Source organism: Notothenia rossii (genome assembly GCF_949606895.1).
Source record: "Notothenia rossii genome assembly, chromosome: 6".
NCBI classification, from domain to species: domain Eukaryota; kingdom Metazoa; phylum Chordata; class Actinopteri; order Perciformes; family Nototheniidae; genus Notothenia; species Notothenia rossii.
Genome location: NC_136909.1, coordinates 62,461,941 through 62,479,863, shown reverse-complemented (window position 1 = coordinate 62,479,863; position 17,923 = coordinate 62,461,941). Strand labels below are relative to the sequence as shown.

Here is a 17,923-nt window from a genome sequence, read left to right as displayed (position 1 = left end):
AACATTGATGTCTCAACAAGACCTTGAAAAACTAGTTCACGCCTTTGTTTTTAGCAGGCTTGATTACTGTAATAGTGTATTTACAGGTCTCTGTAAAAAATCGGTTAGAAAACTACAACTAATCCAGAACGCCGCTGCCAGAGTCCTGACCAAAACAAAAAGAGTAGAACACATCACCCCAGTACTCAGGTCTCTGCACTGGCTACCAGTAGCTCACAGAATCGATTTTAAAATTATATTGTTAACTTATAAAGCGTTAAATGGTTTGGAACCCCAATATATGTCTGACATGTTGCCCTGTTACGAGCCCCCCAGATCTCTGAAATCATCGGGGGCGGGCTTACTCATTGCTCCCCGGCTCAGAACCAAACACGCCGAAGCTGCTTTTAGTTTTTATGCTCCCCACAAATGGAATAAACTTCCAGAAAACCTGAGGTCTTCACCAACGCTGAGTTATTTTAAGTCGAGGCTAAAAACACTACTTTTTACAGCTGCTTACCCAGAAGCCTTTTAACTTGTTTTAGCACTTACCGTATTTACAATATCGTTTTTAAACTATTTTATATCTCATTAATGCATTGTTTTTATGAAACTGTTATTCCATTATGTTTATTTATTGTGTTCCTCTCTGTTCTACTATCATGTGTTAATGATCATGTAAAGCCCTTTGAATTGCTTCTGCGTCTGAAATGTGCTATATAAATAAACGTACCTTACCTTACCTTACATATGAACACCACTTTTTACAATTTTGAAGTGTAAATGCAAATTAGAAGTAAAAAGCTAACGTATTGCTACATTTACTGACATAAATGTTCTTAGTCTGTATTAATCACAGACCATATTTTGGGAAACTAACCACAAACAAATGTAAATGTCTATTGACTTTGAGACAAGGGAGCTTAAAGGTGGGGTAGGTCATTTTGGAGAAACCAGCTCGAGTGCGCTAGAATTAGAAAATACACAACCGGGAAAAATCTGCCACTTCCTTACAGAGCCCCTCCTCCAACACACACGAACGTGCACATGACCAATGAGGGCACGAGATAAGTTTGTGCACAGATGGAAGGCTGACAGGCAGGTAGGCCAGTTATTTTAGCCGGGCCGGCTAAAATGATTGGATGTGCTTTTTACAGTACTACGGCTTCCACAGATGACATTTTTTTTATGGATTTATTGTCAAAGCACTTAATATATTCATTGCTATCGGGATGTGAAGAGCATTCCATGGAATAACAAAAAGAGTTTCTGAAATAAATGACATACCCCACCTTTAAGTGCTAAAATGCTAACTTGTTTGGAACTTCCATAAAGATATAAGTAGGTTTAAGTAACATAATAAAGATGACTAGCACTAATAGTAAATACTAAACAGTCTTCAAGTAATAACCAAGAACAAACTAAGGAAGGCTTCTCATAAAACCCAGACATACAGTACAGCAACAAGGAGCGGTGGAGTGACCTTTCATTGTTACGTAATACAGAAGCAGCTCTCTAACGGTCCTGTCTTCTCCACCCTTAGCACCCTGTGGAGGCTCCTGAATGCTCTGCTGACCTGCCAGTGCCTCTGGCCATGACATGGACACCACAGGTATGTGCATGTGCAATGATACAGTGTCAACAGTAACTATTTATCCATCCCTCAATTTGTTTAACAAAGTAAATGGTTAGCAAGCAGTGTTGAAGATAACTAAGTTCTGTACTCAAGTACTATTTTGACCAACTTGTACTTACTATATGTATTTTGTGCTACTTATACTCCTACTCCATTACATTTCAAATATTGTGCTGTTTACATCAGGCTAAGTTACTTACACAAAACACATGATAACTGAGACAAGGGAACCAGACATGATAAAAAGCAAAGTTATTTCTGCGTTTAAGGACTTACTGCAACACTTTATTACTTATAAATAGTCAGCCAACCCGTCCTCAATGATCCTCCGAGCCTCGCATTAGGAAAAGGTTGATGTTTCCATCTAATAGTTGTAATGTGAGCTTAAACTGTGATTAAGAGCCACATCAATACACTTGACTCATCCTGGTGCATGATTGGACAAAACACTTCTCTTCTGTAATAAGACGTCTTATTCTCGCCCCTCAAATTGAGTCCACTGTAATTGTCATGAAAGTGTTTTGATGTGAAACCAGCTGTGGGCTCTTTGTATCTCTTTGCTTCCTCATTATTGTTGTTTGCCGTCTCGCTTCTTTCACTCTGCCTCTGCTTTCCATCTCTGTCACTGCCTCTGAGTCTGTGTCACACACACACGTCTTTTTTTGTTTTGTTGCTACACTTTATTTTTTCAGTCGCTCTGGCCATCATATCATAACAAGGACTCTCAGTGGACAGGCTTACTAGTGTTTTAAGTATGTGCGTGCTTTGAGTGAAAGTGTAGGCAAAAATCAAAGGTGTGTGTGTGTGTGTGTGTGTGTGTGTGTGTGTGTGTGTGTGTGTGTGTGTGTGTGTGTGTGTGTGTGTGTGTGTGTGTGTGTGTGTGTGTGTGTGTGTGTGTGTGTGTGTGTGTGTGTGTGTGTGTGTGTGTGTGTGTGTGTGTGTGTGTGTGTGTGTGTGTGTGTGTGTGTGTGTGTGTGTGTCAGGCGTACAGTGAGGACCAGCTTAGAACAGCGCTGCCGTATGGAGCCTGTCTGCCTGCTGCGCCGTTGATGGATCTCTCCCACCTTGCAACATGAAGTGTGTGTGTATGTGCTCGCATCTGCGCCAAGTGTGTTTTTGTCTGTGTGTGTGTGTGTGGCGGGGGAAAGCCCTGTCTGTCGGCAGTCCTGACATGTTCATTTGAATGAGTAATTATTGCCTGCTCTGTTGCAGGGCCAAGACTTGCCACTCAGTGCATTTGTGTGGAACTTGAATGGGAAGAGAATTAAACCTGTGTGTGTGTTTGTCTGTCTATGTGTTTAGTTTGTGTCCTTTGTGCTAGGAGACTACACCAAGGTGGTTTTTAACAACCAAAACAGGGTTCTGTGTGAATAAGACGCTGGATGGACACCAGGGCTACAGTTAAGTGCAAATTGTAGCCTGACTCATAGTCCTGCCTGTTTGTTCAAATATATAGATTATTCTATATTTTTTTTCACAATACATTTGAAATTTTTTTTTTAAATCACAGCTGATACCTCAGTTATGAAAAAGCCATTCAAGAGCTTAAAACCATTTTCTTTGGTGATCATGGGATGCTATAGTACTTTAATTTGTGTGATTACATTTGTAAAGCTGTAACTAGTTAGAATTAGTTATGGTTAGTAATAGTTTGACTGAATAATGATCTAATTTGTCATTACTTATTGTTTTTTAATTGAATTATTCAATCAATTGTATAAGCACTGGCCATTAGTACAACAATTTGGAAAGAGTCAGCAAATACCCCATAGGTGAATCTCTGAAGCTTTTATGATTGTTATGCTTTTGTTATCATGTGACTAAATAAGACAATTAAACGTCATCATGCCGAACATTAGCCGCCTTTAGCTTAGCGGTGGTGAAGGGAAGTCATTGACTGTTAGTTACTTCCTTCATAGCCGTACATTAGCATTTCACTTTATTTACACTAAAACATTTAAAAAGGCGAGCCAAAGGTGTTACGCTTCTGCATTTACTGACATACTATAATGCTGTATTCACACGATACGCGGTGAAACGGCTCTGCGCTGACGTTGCCGTTGTGTTTCTGAGTGTTGCCGCCCGACTTGGCGGAAGTGCTACCTTTGCTGTTGATCACTGCTCGAAACTGTTGCAGAACGCTGCAGTAAAAGTTACAATTATTTTAACTCTGGCTTTGTGCTGCTCACCTTTCAACGCGGTACCAATCAGGTAACAGCCCAAAGAAGGGCCATAAGCTAGAAGGGTATGTCATCATGGAAACACAACCTAACTAGCTGTTGACTCGTGGTGAACAAAGGGCAAATTGTGTATAATTTGAATGCCGCTTTAGAGTTGATTAGTGATCTACTACGAAATTGCCAGATTAGGTCTTGTGATTTAAAACCCATGGGTATTCTATAAATAAATTCCATTCTATAGTTCAATGTCGATGATGTAAATAAGAGGGAAGCCTGCCTACCTTTTTAAGCGAAATTAAGGTCAGCCAGAGATGGCATACATAGATAAAGAGTACTGATCGAGGATCAGATCTCACCTCAGATTTATTGTCTTTCATACTTTCTGCTCTCACATGTTGTTCTCAAAGATGCAGCAGGAATTCAATTACCAGCTCTTTTTTTTTTCTTCTTTCTGAACTGGGCCGAGCATAGTTATCCTGAGCTGTAACCGTAATCATGCCACTGGCATTAATTGGGCTGTAATTGCCGAGGCTCTCAGCACCTGGACGATGCTTAATTGTGTGCACTGTGCTGGCACAATGACCCATAATTTTTGGTTCATTTTACCCACTAATTTTTTCTCTCTCATTCCATCTGTATTGGTCTCTGACACCTCTATCAGCCTCCCTTTCTCTCCTCTAAGTGTGAGTGTGTATGTAGGTGTGTGTGTGTGTGTGTGTCACAATGTTTGTGTGCTTTAAGTTGTTACCGTTTTAACCAACCTGCCAATTGATATATGCACTTTCAGTTCACTCCAGTTTCCCTGTAGTATTTTTATAGTTTTTAAGTGTTGACTTATTTAAAGTGGACCTATCATGCTATATTTGAATAATATAGTGTAGGACCATACCTATATAAGGCATATTTATACTTTTTATTTTTCAAAATACCAAACAGATCATGCATTTTATCCATTCCTCATTTCGCTCAATTTAACACTGTCTTTGCATGGGCTGATTCTGTGAGAACAGCACCATCTACAGGCCTGGCATATGTACTAAAGCGTCTCCAGCGCTTTCGAACGGCAATGTCCGTGGCTGTCTCCTCCTGATTGGTGGAGTTGGCCCAATAGCCGTAGCGCCACTTCTGTGACGTCACAGAAGTGTTCAAATCTGGATCAGTCTGTATCAGATCGGTTGCAGACCCTTTTTAAGAGATTTGGGTATGGAGGAAAATAGAGACGGTTGTGTTTTCTGACACTTGGTGAGTTCCCTGGAACACCGGGGACACATATTCATGTATAAAAGACGTACAAAAGTGCATTTTGCATCATAGGTCACCTTTGAGTTACTTGTTTTGTCTGACCAATCCAAAGTCGAATAACTACAAGTGCTTAGTTTACTACCAGACAATCAATGGAAATTAGGACAACCATTCACATACACCTGCAACAAACTACGGACATTCCCATCAGCCTCAGCTGTACAGTTCTTTGTGTGCAGTTCTGATTAGCAGAAGCATGTTAATATTTTAATGAAAGATGGGGAAAGTGGAAAACGTTATGCCTGTTTAGCATCAACGTGTTATCATTGTCATTCAGAGCATGTTAGTGTGCTAATGTTAGCATTTTACTTAGAGTACAGTCTTAAGCTGTGTGTCCACACAGCATCCTTTTCAGGCTGAGCCTCAAATCAGCGTTTTATCTACGGTATCTTGACAGCGTATCACAGCTTCTGTATGACAGACTAGCTTCGCCTCTAGATTATTATTATTATTTATGCTATATATTTGTTTGAAAATGTTTCACCATGAACACCAACCAGAAGTTTGTTTGAATGAGCTTCACTGTGCAGTCCGACAGCTTTAGAGCGAGGAGGATAATGTTTACTTTGCAGCAACTCCTACAGGCAGCAACTATCAGAAGAAAGAGTCCTGGACTGGGCCGTTTGAAGAACTTCCTCCTTAACCCTTAAAGTTCTACACTTATTTTGCATTGTGTGGAGTTCTAACAGGCTCGGACGAATTGCTGGAGGCTGTCAGAGTACAATTCAGAATAACTTAATTTCACCAACAACACTAAACAGTCCAAGCAGACCCTGAGATCATACTGCTAAGCAACAGTTTTATAAACATATTTATAGCTAAAGCACTCTTAATTCTCGTCAGTTTACCTTGGTGAAGGACCAACCTCTTTGATATACCCTTTTGGGCATGTTCTAATAGTGGTGCTCTCATTCACTCGTCTCTGCACTTAGTTGGCCTTATATTAGGTTACTTACAACTACATTGTATAACACAGCATTTCATGCAAAGTATCAACAACATCCAGGGTCCACCGCCTTTGCTCCAACAAACAAATTCAAAAAAGACGCCACCACTCAGAAACAGCCGCTATGCGGACTCAGGCCTTTTAAAGGTTTTTTCTTCAAACAAGAAAAAGCATGTTAATTATTCAGCTTTATATATAACTGTTCCCCTTGCTTCCAGAAATTACATCTGCTGTTTGGACACGGTTTTGTTCTGTAACAATAAAGAACCAGTAGTCTAACTGAATCTTTAGGATACATCTGGTTTCTCTTAAAAATAAATTTGCTTTTTCTGATCTTTTGTTCATTAAGAGCACTCTGGAGCAGCTCCACAGTCAGTTCCTGCTGCTCTTGGAGTCCCTGACTGAGTTCTGGGATGTCCTGGATGAGATTGACAGTAAGACCTGGATTCTGGAGCCGGAGAAACCCAGCCGCTCCGACACCATGAGGCGGATCGCCATCGGTACACTTTATATTTAACTGAGTTTTCATACTGATCATGTATACAGTTCATATAAATGATACATCCCGTCTGTGTGCAGGAAACAACACATCCATCAAGGTGGAGGTGGATCCCAGACACCCAAAGATGCTGCCAGAGTGCTGCCTGCTGGGAGCCGAGCATGGTGGGTAGTCAAACCCCAGAGACATGGCCACACTTGAAAGTTTGTTTTCCGGCACAAGAAGTGTATCTGCACTATTACACACTCACACTCCTCTCCTTATTATAACACAGGTAGCATGAGGTTTAGGAATACATTGTTTACTAAAGTCCTTTCATGTGACACATACAGATTACACCAAATGTGTATATATATATATATATATTTTTTATATATATATATATATATATATATATATATATATATATATCAAATGACACATTAGAAAAAAAAAAATTCTAACTGACAGGGGCATTTTTGTCCCTTTTTGTGTAAATGAGTCACTTGCAATCATGACAATTTGTTAAAGGGGCCTATTCTGCTTTTTGGGGTTTTTCCCTTTTCATTTGTGTGCATGTAAATGGTCTGCAAAGGCTAAAATCTCTGTGTTCTCTCCCACACACCCCCTCCCACCCTGCCTGAAAGGCCTCCATTGGACTCCTTTGTTTACTTCCAGAACATAATGACATCACTATGTTCTCTTGGCTAGTGCTCCAACACATTGTAGATGTTATGCTAAGAGGCGGGACATTTCCGACACATCTCTTAAAAATAATGTAAACATGTTTGCATAATATGTCCTCTTTAATCTACCTTAATTACCCCCAAATGTTTTATCTACATTACATTTTACAAAAACCCCAGAAGCAGCAAATTCTCACATTTAGGTAGTTGCTTGTTTTGGCAAGTTAAACAATAATCTAAATCATACACTAATCATTTGATTGATTAATTCCTAAACAACTAATGGGAATGACTGTGTCCTGAGACTCTTTATCAGATGCCTGTTTTTATAAAAGAATTGGCCAGCTTAGGATCATCCCAGGCAATAAAGTGCAGATTCAGCTCGCCATTATCCAGATCAGATGGTCTGGACTCCAACCAGACTGCTCATGTTGCCTGTTGTCTGTCGTCGTGTCAGAAGACTTTGCCACAATGTTTTCATTCCCGCCACGCCGACACCGGAGTCAGCCTGCGAGCTCCGGATTTCTATTTAAGTCCCCGTCAATTGTCGTCCATTGTTTCTGTAAACCCAAGGTCACACAACTCCTAGCCTGTTGCCTAGCAATGCAACTCAAAAGATATTAAACAGATACACACTTCAGCCGGCAAGACGGGAGGCAGGCGGAGACCCTCAAATACGAGGGGTCGCGCACAATATTGCTTTTTGCATGTAGGAATAACAAATAGTGAAAGTGATGAGTGCTGCACGGAGACAAAGCTCCCCGTGGAACAGAGCCACGGCGATGGTTCAGATGTGACAGCGCTGACGGCCTGTTCTCTAATAACAGAGGGCCAGAGTATGCAGAGTGAGGTTTTTTTAAGGCAGTCGTAATTTTCGGAGGGCTTATATACAATAAAAACGGAATCCGCAGGTGCTTGAAATCAAATTTCAAGGTTTTTATTAGTATTACCGTTTACGCTCTACACCAAATAAATCCCTTCTCCCTGTTGCAGTGGTGACTCCGCTGAGGAACAAGCTGAACGCCAACATGCACATGTGGTAAGGGTTCTGTCTTCACAAGCATGTTGTACTACGTTTTATATCATTCAATTAATTAGATTTATTGTCTTTCAGAATAACTTTTGCTAGATAATGCAATGATCCCATTATTATTTACTAAACCTGTACGATTCAGACTTTTGCTTTTGCTCGGTTTTATTGGGTTTAAGATATATAAGGAAGTGATTACTTTTGCATAGTTATTCTCATTTTGATTGAAAATATATTTCCCTTTCCTGTAGTGTGTTATATAGGTTTTTGTGTATTTAAATGGTCTGCTAAGGCTAAAATCCCTGTGTTCCCTCCAGAGGGAGTTTTTCTCCCACACACTCCCCATTGGACTCCTTTGTTTACTTCAGGAACATAATGACATCACTATGTAACACTCACGCTTTTTGTGGCTAGAACACATTGTACTTGATAAGCTAAGGGGCGGGACATCTCCAAGAGGTTGACCAATCACAAGAGAGTCGGCCAGCTAACCAATCAGAGCAGACTGGTTTCAGGCAGAGGGTGAAAAGAGGTGCTGCAGCACAGGCAGTATGAGAAAAATAAAGAGCTTTTTGAACATTAAAGAAAGAGACATGTCACAGTGGAGGCACTAAATAGAGAATATGAACCTGGAGTTTTGAATAATAGTGCCCCTTTAAAGGGAACATGGCGTGTTTCTCAAAGAGAATCTGTACCAAACAAATACGTTGAGGATCCACTTCAGAAAAACAGAAAATGCTGCTGCTCTCTTTGAGTCCTTCATATCTAAGGGTACTGTGGGACTACGTTGTTTGTGTTCCCAAGGACAATAGAGCATCTATTTTTATTCCTAGTCTTGCTCCGTGGTGAACAAAAACTGTGCTTAAATGGGCAAGGGGAAAGCATGGTTGTAGCCGGTGGGTAGCACAGTACTGCTTGGCTAAATAATGGAGCTAAATAATAATAATAATAATAATTTGAATTTATATAGCACTTTTCAAGTCTCAAAGTCGCTTAAATGCTATGCTAACGTGAACAATCAAGGTTCTATCGAGTTACGTTATGATATGGTAAAGCCCTATTCAGTCAATGTGAGCATTGGGCATCGGTACATTTTAAGTTATCATGTTGTGTCCAAAAGTAATATTGTAAAATCATTATAAAATGGATATTAAAGAGGAATTTATTACCTTTTTAACAACAAAAAACAGTGTGCCAATGTTAAAAATAAGAGTACCGCAAAGCACTCGATGATTTTCAATGTTGTTTTTTACAGTTTTTTAATCTATTCCAGAGTTAAGCATCCTGGAATATTATTGGTATTGACTACATTTCTAGAATTGCGAAATACTAAAGTCCCACCACTATGATTATCATCGAAAAGACCCACACAGCTACTCTTCAGTTTAAAGTAAAGCACATATCTTAACTCTCACCACAGGATTTAACATTTGCCTCTCTGCATGACACGTCTGAGGAAAATCTCCTCCACTGCTGTTCAGTTTGAATCAGCTTTAGCTTTTTTCCCTTTTTTTTTTTTATACCAATGGTGAAAGTCTCCTAATCATCCCCCAGTGTCTTTGCAGGCTCATTTGCATGTGGTTAATTAGTGTGTGAAGGAGCTGTCTGTGGTCTCTGGCAGGAACCCGGACTCCAGCGTCTTGCACAACCTCCGGGATGTTTTGGAGATCGAATTCCCGTCACCTGCCACCCACGAAAAATCTGTACGTGACACAGTTGCCCCCTTTCCATTTCAAACATGTCCGTTCCCATCACGATTACCTTCAAGCGAGTGTGTTTATGTGTGTGTGTATCCTCCAGTTTGTGCGTCGGTTTGAGCTCCGAGTTATAAGGGGGTGGACATACGATACTGCCTATTTTTCTGTTCATTTCCATATTTTTTCTCTCTGTGTTGTTGTTCCATGAGGTGGGCACAAATTCTCCTTTAATTGGGTTGTTTACAGAAAAGATCATTAGAATAACAAAGATGGCAGAATTCTCTGCACTATCAAATCACTTTAATCACGCAAAAAGCATTTATCTCTCTGTTTCTGAGGCCCGGGCTCCCCCCCTCCCCTCCACGTGGAAGGGGTTTAAAGGGCGCCGTGTTTATCTGCTGTCGCCGCGGTGATTAATGCTTCGGCTTCATTAACATTCAGAGGAGTGCAAAAAAGTTGGGTTGACCAGATGTTGATTTATTTTTTATACCTGCCATCCTCTCTTAATGGATAGCTCCAGAAAAACAGGAGCTTCTCATTATGCCAAAATGCAAACGAGGCGGAGAGAAAAGTGTGTGAGGGGGGGGATTCGGGGTGTTACAGGGTGATGTTAGCACTGCAGTTTTAACTAGACGCTTGTTTAACACTAAGTGGTTACAGAGGACCTGCCCATATCTTAAGCATCGTGTATGTGAGAAATCACGCTGTGTATTTATTAATGTGTGTGTGTGTAGAGCTTCAGTGTGGAGTGTGGGATCTGTTACTCCTATCGTCTTGAAGATGCGATCCCTGATCAGGTGTGCAATGACCCTCGCTGCGGCCAGCCATTTCACCAGGCCTGTCTTTACGAGGTATGGAGACACACTCACCAAACACACACACACGGCTGTGAGGAGCATCTAGAGATTACATAGTTTATCGTTCTAAAAAACTGAAGGTTATGTAAGTGAATAGACAGGTGTCATTCTTAATGTTTCAGTTGAGAATGATAAAGTAACACAGGCTTTATTGATAATTAAGATAAAAAAAAAATGAATTCCAGTGATATTCCCCTCCATGACGTTTGGAGACTCAGAATAGAATAGTGAAAACGTCCAAGCAGCAGCAGCGGATATATTCTGACATTCACTGGTATGGTATGTAAAAAATGTTTTTTAAAAAGTCATAGCATAAAAAAGTACAATTTCTTTTTTATTGTATTTCATTAAAAAAAGATCAGGAAAAATTCATTGTATATAATGTTGAAAAAAAGTCAATGTAGTATCTCGAAAAAGATTTTAATAAAACATGACATACGCGTATGTCAAAAAATAAAAAATAAATGGTAATAGAAAAGGAAGTTGGGAATATTCCAGAGTCATAATAATGTAAAAAAAAAAACTCAGTGTTAATTAGAGAAAAACATAATTCCATAATATTTTTACGCAATGATTGGACATAACCCAAACTCATTTGTGAAAAATAATTTATTTGATCCAATAGTTGTGAAAAAAAAGAAAATTGTTCAATTGCAACAAGATGTGTTTGTATTCTGGAAAAATTATACAATACTGATAATACATTCAATAGTTGTGCTTTTCAGCCTTAATACAACCACAGATAATTTCATTAAGAGCCCATAATGTTAAAGTGAGCCAGGTGGAGGATTTCTGTCACAGCATTGGTCCTTCTCAGGTTTGCTACAAATCTTTTAAGTGTTTTAAAAACTGTATTGTTATCTCTGATACCGATAGCACCGTTTTTTTCAGCTCGGCACTCAGAGGTAAGGAGAAGGATTATTAAAGGTGGAGCACTGCTGAGGACACAGGAAATGAGCTCCAACTGCCTGAGCAGGGACTACTTTGTTGAAATACTGTGTATAGAGTGGTGCAGTGACCCTAAAGTTAGCATCTTCCTGGTTCCCTTCACCAAAATCAATGGGGATTTAAAATAAAAAAAATACAATCTGTGGCAAACAAACATCTTCAATAAGGATAATCTCCACATATTAACACAGCTTTTATAAACATAAATACGATAACCAGATTTAAAAATGCTAACGTAGAACAAAAATGTACCAACCACAGATCTTAATTATGCAATGTAACCAAAGCCCAACAATAAAAACCCAATCAAGACATGTAAACTTGGGAGTGCTAAAATGCTAACTCATTTCCAGGTGTAGCTCCTGCACCACTCTATTCACTTAGACGCAGCATACAGACGTTTCTTTAAAGCTTAGTGTAAGGGAGAAATGCCTTAAGTTCCACATAAAAGCCCTTAAAATGCTTATCTTGAAAAGTGTGCAGTAATAAGTGTACATTGAAACAAGAGGTTATTATCACTTGACATATCGGATCCAAAGTGTCTTTTCTTCTTCTCTCCTCTTCCTCCAGTGGCTGCGAGCGCTCCCCTCCAGCAGGCAGAGCTTCAACATTGTGTTCGGAGAGTGTCCTTACTGCAGCAAGGTGTGTGTGTGTGTGTGTGTGTGTGTGTGTGTGTGTGTGTGTGTGTGTGTGTGTGTGTGTGTGTGTGTGTGTGTGTGTGTGTGTGTGTGTGTGTGTGTGTGTGTGTGTGTGTGTGTGTGTGTGTGTGTGTGTGTGTGTGTGTGTGTGTGTGTGTGTGTGTGTGTGTGTGTGTGTGTGTGTGTGTGTGTGTGTGTGTGTGTGTGTGTGTGTGTGTGTGTGTGTGTCCTTCACTGCAGCCTCAATAGAACACATTCATCTTACTTAATTAGCACAAATCTTTACATAGCCTTCTCTCTGTACACTGTATTCAGTTTCTCATGCTGCTCCTCGTGTGATGCACAAAGTTAAGTGTTTGATACTCCATATCTATCATTTAATCAGAGGCAGTTTTATGACTTTGTTTGGGAATCCTTCATCATCAGTCCAGTTAGACACAAGAGCCCACTTCATTTGTTCACAAAGCCATCTCTCGTACCGCTTTCAATAAGCTTCTTCTTCTGTTTCAGCCTATTACGGTGAAAATGGCCGCCCAGAAGTCCTAAGGAGTGTGTTCCAGTGATGAAAGACTGGTAGATCCCTTTAATGTTTTTCAAAAAGGTTTGAATTCACGTTGGCAAGCACCAAGAGCAGCACCCAGGAAGAAGAAGACGCCGGCGAAAAAGAACATGGAGAACCATCCGTTCCTGCGCGTGGGAGGAGCTTCCTGTTCAGAGTTATGTGTGTGTTCGTACCCCTGAATCTGAGGCGGGTAACGGTCCTTCTCCTGGAGTTTTAGAGCGGCCCACCCCTGGCTCACACACTCATGGGTGGGCCGCCCTCCCTCCCATCTCCCCCCCTGTGCTTCACAGTGTTTCCTCCTGTGAGTTAGGAGTTGTCGTTTCTTTCTCTCCATCGCGGAAAAGCCGTCTGTTTTTCTGCCCGTATATTTCTGTTAAAGATTAAAGTGTTGGCTTTTTATATAGGTGTAAACTTTTTTCTTCAAACCATCTAAACTAATAATTATTTGTTTTATTTAACTTGTACAAATAAACTTCACAGCAAATCAAAAACACTGACTGCTGGAGCTTCTCGTCTTCACACCTGTTTGGACTGAGCTCCGGGGCTGATAGGGGGGCCCCTCAGATAGCATGCAGCGATGGGTTGGGGTCTGGAACTGGCCTCTTCCTCCTCCTCTTCATCCTCTTCTTCTTCCTCAGATTCGCTGTCATCTTCCATATAAGTCACAGCACCTCTTGTCCTCAATGATCTGCTGACAGCAGGCACATCTTCAACATCCTTCTAGGAGAAAAAGCAAAACATAGCTCTTATTTATTAATTGACTCATAAATGTTTGATTGGATTCTTTTGGAGTGCAATGGTATGTGTCCGGATTTAAGAAAAGAAAATATTGTTAAATCATTCTCATTCTGCTTTAGCATTCAAAACATGTGTTGAAAGCGTTATTGAAAGACTTTGCCACTTCCTGTTGACCCTAGCCACAGATGATTCCATTATCAACATATGATCTGTATTTGGACCATATCATTGAGAAAGTGAAAATTGAGTTTTTCACTTCAATGCAAGCACTCTTTATTCTCAGTGTTCTGTGAGACGTGTTTAAGATTGAGTCTTGGTTTGATACATTTTCTTGAGGGATTCAATTCCGAGATAATTTGTACAAACCTGCTCCCAGGACTATTTCAATGGACGAGAAAGAGTGGTGCGGGAATGAGTCCTTATACTGAAAGTGAGTTAACATTTGACCACTTAAGCTTAGCGGTGGTGATACGCATTGTAATGTGTATATAGCCTAACATTAGCTTTTATTTATGGTTATTGTAATTACACTTGTAAAAGTGGTGTGAATGTGTACACAATACATTATGATGCTGTACAAAACTAAAGCTATCATTAGAGGTTGTCAATAACCGGTGACGTTTCAGACCTTACCGGTGATTGAGCCTGAGGTTTAGTGAGGGGCGGTCCTCTTATGTAGCGAGCGGGCACTGGTTTAGCCTTCATCTCATCTTCATCGTCCTCCACCTCTGCGGGGACAGCCTTGGCTTTGGGTGGTCTTTTGACTCGTCCTGCTTTCTGTTTGACACAAAGGTGGGAGGGTCTTCCAATTAAACTCTTCCTCTTTTAACTTTTGAACTTTTAATTGAATTATTAAGTTATACCAGAAATCCTTTATCCGTCCCACAGCGGGGACATTTACAGAAGTACAGCAAAGGTAGAGTGCAGATAAAAGGCACATCATAATAAAGGGTATATTGAATTAATAGCAAAAAAAATGATACATATTAATGGTAAACAAAGAACAAGAAGCAGCATTGTAAGTGAACACATACAAGTATTAAAGTAGCAGCCAGTCATACCAATTGTAAAATTGTTTAACTTTGTGTAGCAACTTCACTCAGATGACATTAAAATGGAATTTTCCCTCTTAAATAAAACTTCCCCCCAGCATCACTATAATTACCGATAAAATAATAATATATTTATCCAACAGCAGGGGAGCTCTTCAGTGATTGGCTGCGCTGAGCGCCCTTTATCTCTGCTGACATTTACTCTGCGCACTAAGCTGCCGGTAAATGGCCACTTCTGTTTAACTAGGGATCAAACTGGCCAGCACTTTAGCATGGAAATGAAATGACACAAGGAGAGGAGCGGGGATCAGGAGCATAATTGGAGCGGCCCCGCGCTGTGGGGGAAGTGTGTGTCATGAACTTCTTCAAATTGGGCCGTGGAGAGGCGAGCCGGGGCCCGAGGGGTCAAGGAGTGATTCTGCTGAGTTTGAGGCGAATCACAGTCCTCCTCCACCTGTAGACCCGGTTCACATAATCATTGGGGGGGGGGCAGAGGCAGGTTAACCCTCCCCTTCACTGCTGTCACGTTTCTCCACTCTGGGGTTAAGAGACTCAAACAGGAAGCCTTGTGACCCGTTGTTCTCGGAGTGCAAAAACATTTCATATAAACTCTTCCCTGCTCGCTGTGAACCCGTGATCAAACGCTTCTCAATGGCAGGTTTGTTGAAGAGCAGATGAAGATGTTTTTATGTTGCAGAACTCCAAAGGCAGCACACACACCCATCAGCATAAAGGGGACAGAGTTTAAACGTGTCTCCAGCTTTAAGTTTCAGTGTGTCCACATCCCTGAGGACCTCTCTTGGACGCTTGACACCTCGATCCTAGTTAAGAAGTTTCCCCAGCGTCTTTTCTTCCTGTATCCTCAGTGAACTTCTACCACTGCACCATTGAGAGCACATTCACAAACTGGATCACAGTCTTGTATAGCATCGCGCCGCATCAGACAGAAAAACACTGACCAACGCATCATCGGTCCAGCACACGTGGTGTCTGCGGGGGGTGTAAAGCATTGTCTCTAACCCCCTACAGACGGTTTGCTCTCCTGCCTCTGGAAGGCACTACAAGAACCTCCATACCAGGACAAACAGGTTCAGAACATGGCTGTATAAAGAGGGTTGAATAAAGCGTACACGGGGCCCCGTTCATTCCTGTCAGAGTTGCTTAGTGGAGCATGAAGTCATAATGGAGCGACTGTAGACTCAAATAGAACCCGGATCATCTAGTGCGGGCCAATAGAGCATGTGCACTTGAATGTTCCTTAAGCCCCGCCTCAGATCTGCCGCTCTCGGCTCAGTCAAAGGAAATGAGGGAACATAACTCTGGAGTCCACCCTAATGATTTAAAAAGATTAAAAAAAGAGGGGTATAAAGTGTTTGTATTGAGTTTTATATCAATGGGAAAAAGTCATTTTACCCAATGATGTCACAGACTGAACCAAAAGATGTAGCGCCACTACAAAAATATGCGCACTTCTTTAGGGCTTTGTTTCAGGAAGAGCTTTTTCTCCACCGTTATCACCTGCATGCACCAAGATGACAGCTGCCTGCACCCACCCCACACACTCCTGGATGCCTTTGACTGACTTTGCACATTGGTCTTAGTCACTTATTCTGTTTATAAACCGTCAAAACGGTTATATCTCCAATAGCGTACTCATATTTATTCAAGTGTCAACGACCGACCATAGTGTATTCATATTTATTCTGTCTATAGAGTTTGTATTACACAGTTTATATCTATACCAGCTCTGTGGTCCATTCAATTTCTTTCCTGCCGTTTATACATATACTGTTCGTACTGTATACTCTGACTTTTAGAAGTATATGTCATATGTATATTGTTATATTAGGCTATAAAACTATATTAGACACAAAACTTTTACACATGGAAGCTGTTCCTGTCTCACCTTCTCCCTAGTTGGCTTGGTGGTGGACCCCCCTGCGGGTTCTTGTGGCACAGAGAAGTCCAGCCCCCCCGTGTGGACACTGGCCAGCAGATCCTTGAGGTGCTTGTAGTTTGGCTTCTCTTGGTAAGCCAGAGTTTTCCCATAACTGAGGAATGCCTCCACCTCATCTGAAGACACAAACACATCAGAATCACATTCTGAAATCCCTTTCCATACCGTATAGATTCACACTTAAAGTATTAGCTTACAGAACAGTACTGACATAAAATCTGATCCTTTTACAACAAACAATATATGCTCTTCTTCGTTCTTTACTAACATTGTAATCCTACAAGTAATCCCCAATGTTTAGAAATGTAACAGTAATCTGATTACGTATTTTCTTTATGTAACCGTAAGGGAAAAACTAGGAGACGTATTCATGCAGAGAAACAAACTGATGAACCTGAAGGTCTCACAAGTCCAGCAAATACACCGCACCGAAATGTATCTCCTACAGAGTAGATTAGCACACAGCTATAGAATGCATTGTTTGTGTGTGTGTAAGGTTCATACACAGCCACTATGCATCACACCCTGGCAGGACGACGTGTATGACACATCCTGCTGTAGAACTTGTCACACACACACACACACACAGTTGATGCATCCTCCCGCTCTTATCTGCAGCGGGCAGCCGGGCCTCGTCAGCAGAGGAGGGGCCCGTAACAAACAGACATCACACACCGAGCCTCACACAGGTGTGACCTCCCGTCATAGAGAGGTGAGATAAAACAAGACTAACTTTGAAAGGCGTGTTGATGGGACGGTTGTTTCACCGGTACAGAGTTATTCAGGAGCTTCAGGAAACTGAGGGAAAGATGGAGGGTTTACTTTAGGGGGAGGACTGGCAGAAAGAGGATTTGATCTATTCATCAGGAACATTGTTGAGGCACGTTTACAGACTCTGAAGCTGCTTTCACATGAATTGCGGTAAAACGTCTCGGCAGAAGCGCTACATTCTGCATCATGCTCTGCACCTCTTGTATCGCTGATTGTTCGAAACGCAACCAATCAGATAACGGTTGTATGAAATGGTGCAAGCTACAAAGAGCAAATTGTGAATGCAATGTAGGCAATATTAGAAGATGGACTGCATTTATACAGCGCTTCACATTTAAGAACATGCCCATGCTATCTGGAGAAATATCCGGTTCAGTATCTTGCCCATCGACATGATGACGGCAGGGGCTTGGGATCCAGCGACCAACCTTCTGATTGGAGGACAACCGTCAACCACCTAATGCTC

The 17,923-nt window shown here is 41.1% G+C and overlaps 2 protein-coding genes across 4 annotated transcripts in view; one reads left to right on the top strand and one right to left on the bottom strand.

Annotated features, from left to right (window-relative positions):
* Positions 1-12,964, top strand: part of fancl (FA complementation group L) — a 26,725-nt gene extending 13,761 nt beyond the window's left edge. The window contains exons 7-14 of one of the 2 annotated variants that reach the window (XM_079690323.1): positions 1,523-1,591; positions 6,393-6,543; positions 6,623-6,706; positions 8,201-8,246; positions 9,859-9,940; positions 10,669-10,785; positions 12,310-12,381; positions 12,888-12,964. In XM_079690323.1, the coding sequence (XP_079546449.1) occupies positions 1,523-1,591; positions 6,393-6,543; positions 6,623-6,706; positions 8,201-8,246; positions 9,859-9,940; positions 10,669-10,785; positions 12,310-12,381; positions 12,888-12,923 (657 nt within the window). In that variant the 3' untranslated portion in view covers positions 12,924-12,964. Of the gene's footprint in view, positions 1-1,522; positions 1,592-6,392; positions 6,544-6,622; positions 6,707-8,200; positions 8,247-9,835; positions 9,941-10,668; positions 10,786-12,309; positions 12,382-12,887 lie in introns of both variants that reach the window. The other variant, XM_079690324.1, reaches the window with a different exon arrangement.
* The window catches only part of LOC307044887 (serine/threonine-protein kinase VRK1-like), a 21,624-nt gene continuing 16,195 nt past the window's right edge, over positions 12,495-17,923 (bottom strand). The window contains exons 11-14 of one of the 2 annotated variants that reach the window (XM_079690317.1): positions 16,636-16,802; positions 14,311-14,454; positions 13,462-13,656; positions 12,495-13,309 (exon numbers count right to left, since the gene is read on the bottom strand). In XM_079690317.1, coding sequence (XP_079546443.1) covers positions 12,971-13,309; positions 13,462-13,656; positions 14,311-14,454; positions 16,636-16,802 — 845 coding nt within the window. In that variant the 3' untranslated portion in view covers positions 12,495-12,970. Of the gene's footprint in view, positions 13,310-13,461; positions 13,660-14,310; positions 14,455-16,635; positions 16,803-17,923 lie in introns of both variants that reach the window. The other variant, XM_079690316.1, reaches the window with a different exon arrangement.